General features: G+C 36.9%; 1 protein-coding gene across 2 annotated transcripts; it reads left to right on the top strand.

Moving 5' to 3' along the window:
• The first annotated feature begins 5,582 nt into the window (after positions 1 to 5,582).
• On the top strand, positions 5,583 to 10,389 carry LOC149229904 (uncharacterized). 2 transcript variants are annotated; one of them, XM_089378779.1, is made up of 12 exons: positions 5,585 to 5,886; positions 6,088 to 6,310; positions 7,809 to 7,889; positions 7,999 to 8,087; positions 8,199 to 8,273; positions 8,425 to 8,486; positions 8,590 to 8,652; positions 8,769 to 8,981; positions 9,095 to 9,196; positions 9,405 to 9,488; positions 9,594 to 9,689; positions 9,877 to 10,389. In XM_089378779.1, exons 2-12 carry the CDS (start codon positions 6,188 to 6,190, stop codon positions 9,936 to 9,938), a joined length of 1,050 nt encoding a protein of 349 aa, XP_089234905.1. In that variant the 5' UTR covers positions 5,585 to 5,886; positions 6,088 to 6,187; the 3' UTR covers positions 9,939 to 10,389. The 2 variants fall into 2 exon arrangements, with proteins under 2 accessions (XP_089234906.1, XP_089234905.1); XM_089378780.1 differs by lacking the exon at positions 9,405 to 9,488 and having other exon boundaries at positions 5,583 to 5,886.
• Positions 10,390 to 11,129: the final 740 nt, after the last annotated feature.

Here is an 11,129-nt window from a genome sequence, read left to right as displayed (position 1 = left end):
CCTTGTATTTAATGCATATTTTCCAAGTCCCATCTTTCTTTGATACAATTATGATGGGAGACCCATAGGGTGAGATACTTGGTCGAATAACACCCTGCTCTAGCAACTGCTTCTTCACCCCATTTTCTTATAAAGCAAATTGCTTGTATAACCCAATGTTTGGCAATGGGGAGTCCAACAACCCACTTCCCTCTTAGGTGGTGTTCCTTTAGGATCATGGAACACTCTATATGCCTGTAAAAACTCTCCAATTGTTGTCTCTGTTCCTTAGTGTACCCCTATAAGAATGCCTTTACTCTCATTGAATCTTGTACACAATAATTTTCTCTTATAAATGGTAAAACATACTTATTGCTAGAATCAATCAGTTTCTTGGTTTGGTTGGCACTTATGAGTGAATTTTAGAGTTACCCTTGTGCACGTTGATGATGAAGGATTTTCTATTCTTGATGAGGCAGTACTAGTTAGTTGTCAACATGAAGATTGCATCATGCATGTATATGTAAAGACTCCTAAACAAAACTCCACATACATCAAGTGGAACTACATCCAATTCTACTTCATCAATAAAATCAACATTGATAACAATTTATTTACTTATTTTTATTTATTTATTTATTTATTTTACCTTGATTTTTGCATCCTTATTTACCCATCCCAATGAACATAAGCTAAGATGATTTGAAACCTACAATCCTAGTTTGTTGACTAGCTCTGTTGCGATGAGGTTTTCTTGTGATCTCTAGTTAAACAGAGCATCAATTTCTATATTCTTAACATGTATCTTCATATGGAAGAGTTTGGTTCTCTCCTTCTCTTCCTATTATTGAAGGCTACTTATATTTACACCCTTTCGCATTGATGCACAAACAAACTTCGCATCCATATTTGAGTTTCTTTCCACCTATTTGCTCAAATTTGTGGCAATGAGATTTTTCTTCTTCTCGTCCTTCTTCCAATTCTATCAAAATTAGTTCTAGATGTAATTTCCAACACTTTTCCTCTCTATGACCATCAATGTTATAGTGGTTTACTAGGATCTTTACATTAGTGTGTTTTTGCAGTTGTTGTCTTCTTGTCCTCCCCCACTTTTTAATTCTTCTTCCCTTCTTTAGAAGCTTCATGATGTTCCTTTTGCTTTGAACCACTCTACTGTATTTTCTTATGGCCTATGTTTTCAAAGTATTGCACCTACACACAAGCTTCATCCATTATTCTGGGTTTGAATATCATCACTTGTTTTCGTAGATCATTATGTGCACCCCCCATATATTTGAGGAGTATGTTTGGGCTCTTGGGAGAAATACCTAACATTATTTCCATCATCTTGAATTATATGGTATACTCTTGTACACTCTACCCCTATCTCCGCCTGAAGTAACACCACTAGAACCACTGGTCCTCACATAGCCAATAAGGTAGAATTAAGACTTTATTAGTGTTTTAAAATCCTCCCACTTGGTTATTGGAGGATACCCCTCTATATTTAGGGTTTTCATGTGGCTTTCCCTATAGGTTAGGGCATGGCCTTCTAATTTCAAATGAGCAAACATAATTTCATGTTCCTCATCAATGTGGTGAACACTAAAATAAACCTCTAACTATTGCAACTAATGATTTAATTTCAAAGCATTGATTTCAACTTGATGTAGATTGATGTCCACTTTTGTTTCCATCTTGAAGAGAGATTATGAATAGTTCATGGTGCTTAAACTTGGTTTCTTTTTTTAGGTTTCTTGGACTCCTTTGGTTCTTCCTGATCCCTTAATTTCCCCTCTAATCTGACCTTTGTGTTGGAACCTCCATTTTCTTGAAACAACCTAAGCTTACTAGTTAGGGTTGCCATGAGGAGAGTCACATTATGATTTATTTCTACGACTTGCACTTCTAGTTGTGGAAACCTCTCCTCTATTAGATCTAGAGGGTTATCATAAACTAATTTGTTGGCCATGATTTGGGTTTTATGACTTTCTACTCAAAACAATTTGATCTCCTACAACTTTCAATAAAATACCTAAAGAATCCTTCTCTAACACCAATATGATATCTAAATTTCCATGGATATTCCACTAAACAATTTATTGCAACAAATCTAACAAAAATATGTTGAAATCTGAAATATATATTACATGGGTTAATTTCCTTGTATTTATGGATTTGTTAGTTATTGTTTTTCTTCTTATGGATGTAATAGATAAAATGCGAAAAATAGAGAACAATGAAATACAAACACAGACACACCCACAGGCAATAGATAAAATTTTAAAAACATAGAACAATGAAATGCAGACACACACACACATAGGTGATAGATAAAATGCGAAAAACAGAGAACAATGAAATACAAACACACACACACGCACACGCACACAGATCATAATGAACACCAAGAAATGATCTAGGAAACCCTTTTAGGAGAAAGCCTAGCTAGAAGGTGAGCGTGGTTTGCTCTCTTTTGTTTGAATGGAAATGATGCAAATATAAAGGAGAAGGCACTCTATATGGAGTTACCTGAGATATGTGGCACATGGATTGCTACAAAACACACACCTCCTTTGCTATACTCTCTCTCTATCCACTCTCAACTACTCTGTTATGCTATGGAACAAAAAGGACTTGAATATAATGGAGCCCCTTTTCCTATTAGTGGCCCAATTATAACACAACCCAATAGCCAATTGGGGGTTAAATTTGACGCATTGGACCCTCAACATGAGTTACAATTCGACTCTTCTAGAGTCTTCTTCACAGTCCCTCATGGCTAGCCCCTTTTCCATGAGTAACATGGGTTGATGTGGCATCCTCTCAAATTATGGTGGTTAATCACGATAGGTCAACTTTCAAGAAGCATAATTTTGCAACCAAGCTTTGCTTGATGTGAGCCTTGCATTGTTGGAAAGGTCTTTGAGTGTAGAACAATGTCACGGGGTACCACACTTGAGCGACAAAGTTTTACGCCCCAAAAAATGTCATTTGAGGCCTTAAATTGGCCCCAAAAGGGTTTTGACCCCAATTCTCCAAACTAGGTCCCACTCTTAAACTACTTTTGTAAGCTAATTTCTTTGATACACCCTGAAAACACCGAGAAGGATGATAAACAATATGCATCCAGATACTTATATAAGTATTAATTTACTTTAAAATGATAAAATTTATCTACAAAAAACCAAAATTTAGCAAATGCTTCTCACTTGGATGTGGAATGAATAAAACAATAAACAATTTAAAATCAAAATTAAGCAAATGCTTCTCACTTAGATGTGCAATGAATAAAACAAACAATATAAGTTAGGAAGGATAAAGAAAATCTATAAATCAATAATATTAATAATAAAATTTGATCAATTTATTTTATTTATAAATTAAAAATCATGTTTTTTTTAAACTAGTCAATAATTTTTATATTGAACTAAAAAAACAAAATATAAATGAACTAAAGTTATTAGTTTTCCATTAGGGAAACTAGACTAGTGACAAAACAAAGGGTCTATTGTCCATTTTGTCTGAGAGAAATAGTTAGTCCAAATGCTATGCAAAAAGAGACTATACCTATAATTAAAACAATCCATATAACTAATGCTAAATTGATAGAGAGTAATAATGCTTCTACTCTATAATGATAAACATAAATGCCAGTGGCCTGTCATATTAAAAATCAATCAGAGGGTATATTGATAGTACCATTAGTAGTTTGTCCAGTCACATCCTTTGTCTTTGAAAACTCTAGTCTTGATGCCTTCTTGGCCGCGGGGGGGGAGGGAGGCTCATAAAAGTCGCCATCGGCCCCCCTAGATCTCCCTGACGATGTTTAAGTTGGTCGCATTGCCACCCCGTTAAGAACATGGATCCAACACGGTTGAAACAAAAAATCTCCGAACAATCACGAAGATAATTAGGCTCCACACCCAACACATATAGAATGAATCCACACTCCAATCTTGCCTCCTCCTCCACTGATTCTATTTCAATCGAATTTTAGGTGGAGTTTGCACCTAGAAGGTCTCCATAGATGATTCAACTTCTTGCTGAGCGTGGGAGACAAGTTTCTTGCAACAACCATACCGATCCCTATGACTTGGACCACCATGGGCCATGAATCCTTGCTTGAGAAGTGAAAAATCAATAGAGAACAATTCAAAAAGGAAAGTGCAGTGACCAATTGATCCCAAACAATTAATCACCACCAGCAAATCCAACCTAAACTACACCATTGCCAATATGGATAGATTTTGGCTAAGGGAACTAAGACCAATGCCTTTAAACACCCTTAGTGGAGAGGGTGCCCATGTCCATGACTCCAACAAAGAGGACAACAATAGACTTAGCAAAATAAAATTCATAAGCCACTAAATGATATTTAGACTGACTCTAGGAGGAGGTTGACAATGGTTGGAGAAGCTGGCTAAAAAGGTCCACTGTCTTGGACCATCATTTTATTGAGTGATCATCTTAGGGAGTGAACTTCAAAGTGTACATAACCAAAACAATGCAAGACAATTACTATCACTTGAGAGACCACAATGACACTTACCACTTGATCTCTCACATCCATATCCATAAGTATTTACATGCTACAAAGGAGAGGAGGAACCTCCATCTATCATCATGGTCTTCGAGATGAGGGGGAATTGCGACAATTGATTGTTGTGACAAGGTATTGATCACATCCCTACCACCCCATCTATGGCTAAAATAATGGTAGTTAAGTAATAATAATAATAAAATTTAAAGTCATAATTTAGTTAATGATTTTACTATTTAATTTAAGGTATAGATACTCTTTCTCTCTCTCTCTCTCTCTCTCTCTCTCTCTATATATATATATATATATATATCTATATATTCCCCACCATAAGGTCCATTAATTATATACTCAAATTAGTACTTTTTTTTGTGACCAACTTAATTAGAAATTTGGTCGGGTTGGTGTTGATGTGACATAGTGCCTTAACAATGCATCCTATTGCCATCTGATCTACACTTTAGGGGGACATTTGTAAAAAGTACAAAATGGTGAGCTTTGATCCATTTATATGTGAATGGGCCATTAGCCTATTTAATATAATTTCTCTAGGTGCAACAACACATTCTACGACTACCTCAAGTTGCCCCATGACCCCAAGTTAAATCCTTATGGGAATTAAATCTTGCCCAATAGTGAAAAACTCCTCACTTTCCACAATTAAATCCAATCCCTTTAAACACTCAAATTAATACAATTACATGAATGGATTATCATCTTATTTCAAAACATTAAAACATTAACATAATCATGGACTAGAATAAAGTGAATTGTAATCTTAATTCAAAACACTTTGATTATGGTGAAAGCCCATTAATCTATTACAAAGAATAAATTATTACCCATAACCATTTAAAATTAATTATCATCGCAATTAATAAGATGAGAAAACCCTCATTAATTTACCTATTTTTATTATTATCTTAAGCCATTACCATTCCGTTTCCGTTGGAACATTGAGTCACTACCGAGACAGCCCATCTTCTATAAAAATAATTCCTTGTAAAATTGAAAGCCACCGTATAAGTTTAGTCCAATCTCCCCTCATCTCGTTGGGATATTATCGAGTTTCACTGTTTTTGAATTCCAAAAATTGTTAAAGCGAATTGATTGTTTATTTATGGAAAAGCCCATTGAGCTTTCTGTGGGGGGAGCGTAACGAACGCATATCGCACCAAAGCTTGCTTGCCGAGAGGGCCACCCACTGTCCGGGCATCCCACAGTTTAGACAAACCCATTTTCTCGGCCGAAAATCAATGTAAACTACAATCCATCGATACCAATCTACTGGTTTTCTCTCGAGTTTCGAACAGGTGTCAAGATCGAGTCCTGTGGCGCCTCCTGCATCTTTAAAGTCCAATCTGGTACGCTCTCAGTTCCTGGCTATCTTTCTGTTCTCTGTTGCCTATTTGAGCTCAATAAGCATCTGGTTTGGTCATGCTTTGGAGCTTTGTAAGCATCGAAACTGTTTTCTGAGCCAAATTTCTGCTGTCATTTGGACGTGGGTGTTCGTGTTTTGCGATTTACTGTGCTTATTTCGTTTGGGATTCTTGTGCCTTTTGCAGGTTTTGTGTATATACGTTGGCGTGGAGATTATTGAAGTTGCAGAGGGCTTAGGGTTTTAGGGCCGGGTTCGAGTTTCTGTGCCAGATAATCTTTTACAACATGGATAGATATCAACGAGTGGAGAAGCCCCGCCCCGATGTTCCCATAAGTGAAAATGAGATTCGTATCACCACACAGGGGATGCCCAGGAACTACATTACATATGCAATGACATTGCTCAGAGTAAGTAACCCTACTGTGTTCACTACTTGATTTATTTACTCTTTTAATCAATTCTTATGCTTTTCTTTCACGAGTATCTATTCAATGGACAAGAAGAGATAGAGTAGTTTACTTCTTTTTAATTTTCAGAGCTAGGCTGGCTGGAGTCAGCGCACTTGATTTTTAGTAAGTTGAAAATGGGTGATGGTTCACTTTACGGGTTTTCAAATGCAGCGGACTAATAGGCTTTTACCCGTCTTCCCTAGTCACATTCTTTTGAGTATCTTCGATTGATATTTTTTTAGGCGAGGTCGTTTGGAGAGTGCTTTGTGTTACTAAGACAAAGACATCTATAAGTAGATAGACTAGAATGATCCAAAATTTATAAGATGTCAGTGTAGACCTCTCAAGTCACTGTAGGAATGTAGGTGCCTCATAAGCATGAAGTTTTGTGCTTTGGCAACTGAAAATAAATAAACCTTAAGCCTTCCATGAAGTCTCTAGGTTAGATCAATTAAATGGGATTGAGCTATCATTCTGTCATGTCACATTGATTGCATAAATTCTGAAGATTGATCATTTTCTTATAGAGTATGCCACATTATGTAAGCTATGGACTGTATTAGGAGAATGGTCCAGAGCTTTACCTAGGGAGTTTGGTTCAGAACTGTTTTGTCTTTGAAATTGCCTTTTGGGTTTGTCATGATTCAGTTTAGTTTCCTGCTTAGTGCTTTTAAATGTTTTCATTGGAGGCACTTGTAGGTTACTTAAAGGTTAAATCTTCTTTTATTTCAGCATTGTTATGCAGAGACTCGAGAGGTTACCCAGCTTCTATTTTTTTGTTTACTATTTTTCTTTTTTAATGCCCTTGGGCAAAGGTAGACACATTTTTTTGATGGATGTGGGCTGATAAGAGCTCCAGCTCTTTATACTTGTGGGCCTACTTCAATGGCGGTACCTGCCAAACCTTGCCAATACACATTGTTCTATTGCTTATTATGCCTACTGGAGTTTGGACCTAGATTGTTTGCATGGTGACATCTCATCTGGGCTTTTAGACCATAGTCCGACAGAGACCCTATTTCTAAATAGTGGAACTGTTGTCAATAACATATTTCTGTTTATATCTATGATTTGATGGATGTGTCAATGGTGGCAAATCATAAAGGAATTGCTTTTACTAAATGCGAGTGGCCAAGGCATTGCAGTGGATGGATACATCCAGTTTGTCTGCTTCTGTCAAAGACTCAAGATGTGACTAATGAGTCTTTGTTTCCATGATGAGTATGGTCTAAAGTTGGGATAGCATGTTTAACTGTTGGATGTTCCACTTTCCACTGTTTTCTGATTTAGCATTTTGTATATAAGGCAAATGGATTTGTCCTAAAACCAAGTGTGGATATTACCTTGGTCTGTTGGGATTGAAGTTTGCTTGTGTCCCGTGAAAATAGTAGATTCAATTTGGAGCATCTAAATGGAACAATGAGCAAACTAAACTCCATTACTTTGTGCTATGCAGGAGAAAGGTGCATCTGATATTATCTTGAAGGCAATGGGAAGAGCAATAAGCAAGACAGTAACAATTGCAGAGATCATAAAGGTGGCATATTTTATGCAGTAAATTCTCACATTTAATGTTTGTTGCTGGATAATGATTTGCAGATTCTGAATGCTGAGCTAACTTGATTCTTCTCAATTTGATATTGTAGAGGAGGATATCTGGCCTTCATCAGAACACAGAAATAAGTTCTGCTGATATAAACTATATGTGGGAACCTCTCGAAGAAGGTTTATTGCCGTAAGTTTGACATGTTTACTACTGATGCCAATTTACTTTGGATCATGACTTTCTTTGTTTCATGTGAGATCTTGAAGAGCAGTGACTTACTGTATAATTCCTGTTCTGTAGGTTGGAAACAACAAGACATGTGTCAATGATAACAGTTATGCTATCTAGAGTACAACTCGACACAACATCTGCAGGGTAAGTCTGATGTTATTGTGATCTTGTAGAAATGGTTATATCACGCTTCTGTGAAAATGCATTCTTTGGTTATATGTGGCTGCTTATGTCTTTTGTGCAAGATCATGCGTAATTTTTTCAAATATATTCTGCACACGTTTTGTTGCTTCAGTTATCAACCACCGCTCCCAGCTGATCAAGTCAAGCCTGTGCCAGATTATGAATACGAGGAAGGTGCGGTTTTTTCTAATGAATATATTTGATATAAAAGGGATAGTGTAGCTCTTCAATAGCTGATGGTATTAAATATAACATACACAATGCTTGACGTTTTCAGAAGATTCTCGACAAGCTAGCAGGGGCAGAGGACGCGGGCGTGGAAGGGCGATTGGCAGAGGAGGTATATTGTGAAAAACTTGCTTTGAAGTTAGTATTTACTATTTCCCATTGCCATTATATTTAATGTTAAGCTCAATTTTGAACTGTTGAAGACTTGAGTAAGTGAATTTGCTACAGGAAATGTTGCTACTGTAAGCTATCAGAATGGAGACACATCAGGTTATTATAATTCTGTAGACAATGGATGGAATCGGGGTCGTGGACGTAGCCGTGGCAGAGGTCGTGGTTTCTTTGGTCGGGGTAGAGGTTTTTATGGTGGTGCAGAACAAGATAATGGCAATTATAATGACTTTGGAATGGGTGGCCAGGATTTTGCTCCTCGAGGCAGAGGTTAGCATCTTCTGTTTAGGGCATAAGCTGACTTCAATACTATAAGCTAAAATCTTTGGATAATCTCATCTGCTATTGTTATGGAAAATGCCTGATTTATCTGTGAATGCCAGGCCGTGGTAGGGGTAGGTCTGCTGGCAATGCACAATATGATGATGGAAATTTCAATGACAATGGTATGAATGCTCTTGATTCTGCTCCGCGAGGAATGGGTGGTAAGCTTTTTTTCTTTTCGCAAGTTTTGGTTTTGATGGGGGCACATTAATCTAATGATTTGAGAATAATGATTAGAAGAGTTGCACAAGGTGCACAACTCAAATTGGACAGTTTTCTCAAATTGGACAGTTTGAATGCTTTTTTGAATTTATTTGTTTCTCATCATTTGCATTAGAAAGCATTTAAATTGTGAAATGTACATGACAGGTCGAGGTAGGGGCAGGTTTGGTGATACTGGGAATTATGGTGGCTATGGCTTTGTTAATAGGGAAGCGGGCCGTAGAGGGCGGGGTATGATTTGGATCTCTGATAAGTGATAACTTAATCTAAGTTTGTTATTTTGATAATAATTTGATCTTGAGAAGCCAATTTTACTTTGGACTTTTTCTTTGGCAGGACGTGGTAGAGGTAGATTTGGTGGTAATCCTCAAGATGGTGGCAATCAAAATGACTATGGTATGGCTGGCGGGGATGCAACTATACGAGGCCGAGGTACAATACTTTATTTTGCTGGCACTTGTTTGTTCATGCAAATTTGCAAGGTTCACTTTTGATGTATTTTCATGCTGAAGTCAATACATTAACCCAAGACAGAAATGACTCTAAAAGTTTATGCATTGTGCTTGTTTTATGAGTTCTGTTTCGTAACACATTGTTATTATCAATTTCCAATTGGCAGGTCGTGGTAGAGGCAGGGGAAGAGGAAGGGGGTTTAGAGCACAAGGCCAATGGGCATCCTGAATGGACTATTTGTATGGCAAGTAAAATGCCAAAGTGCAGAATAGGGTTTTTGGTAATGTAGGGATTTTGGTAATGTGTGGATTTCTGCTGCAAGTGCAGGCAATTTTTAGATGAATATGATAATTTTTAGGTCACTGTTACAGTAAAATACTAGTAGCTCTTGACCTTTTCAGGATTGTGTAGGCAGTTGTGTTTAGTTGTAGAAGGTATATTTTTTTCCAGCTCCTTATCCCTACTTCATTCCTGAAGTGGGTCCATCATATGCAAGAAGTTTTGGAGTTGTATCCGTTTTTTCGTAACGTAGATGTAGGGAAGGTGGCAATTATATTTGATACCTTATGAGCCAATTCCTTTATGTCATGTGATTATGTTATTATCCATTGTAATTGAAAACATGGTATTAATTCTACAATTTCTGGACCTATGTAGTTGAAATTAAGTTTTGATCATATATTCTGGACATTTATGTGGGTGACTATTTATTGTTTGTTAAACTTTTCGGATACCTCTAACATCTCGGAAGTCTTATTGACTGAAGATCTAGACAGTATGCAAGACTTACCTAGTAGAAATTAAAATGGCTTGTCGTAAGTCGAATATATACATTTACCATATGATATGGTTTGTTGCCTTCTGTACTTGTATCGCTGTTACACATGTAAAGCTCAAGTTATATAAATGACGCAAATGTAAGAATGATAGAAGTTTTGGTGCACTTCCAAGCCCCCAAAACATTGTAATGCCATTGTCAGATCTCTTAATCAACGATGTAATTTAATGCATTCACTCTTGTAATTGATCTTGCAAATCTCCTTACAGCCTTTGCAATTGTACATCCTTCATGATTTAGTTCATGATTTAGTGGTCATTTAGGGGCCTTCGCTGGTGTTCTGTGCTTTCGGTGTCTTTATACCCCATCATCTCACTGGTTAACACCTTACCCCCTTTGACTGTTGTCCCAAAACAATTGCTCAGCCCTGGATGGTCCAGTGAATTGTTCATAATCTCTTGTTAATAGATCAGATTTGTCACGTTTTTCATGACGTCTAGCAGTTCCATTGTTTAAGTTATGGCCTTCCCTCGTTATTCAATGCTTTTGTTTGTTGTACGTGAAAGCAATTGCTCAATAATTTCTTTTGAAAGTGTTTTCCTCAGAGGGTGTGATTTTTAATGAAGAGATGCAATTTTTCT

Source organism: Pinus tabuliformis, chromosome J, assembly GCF_031772625.1.
Source record: "Pinus tabuliformis cultivar Carrire ecotype Pingquan chromosome J, CPIR1, whole genome shotgun sequence".
NCBI classification, from domain to species: Eukaryota; Viridiplantae; Streptophyta; class Pinopsida; order Pinales; family Pinaceae; genus Pinus; species Pinus tabuliformis.
The sequence above is the reverse complement of the archived record's forward strand: the minus strand, read 5'-3'. Positions and strand labels throughout refer to the sequence as shown.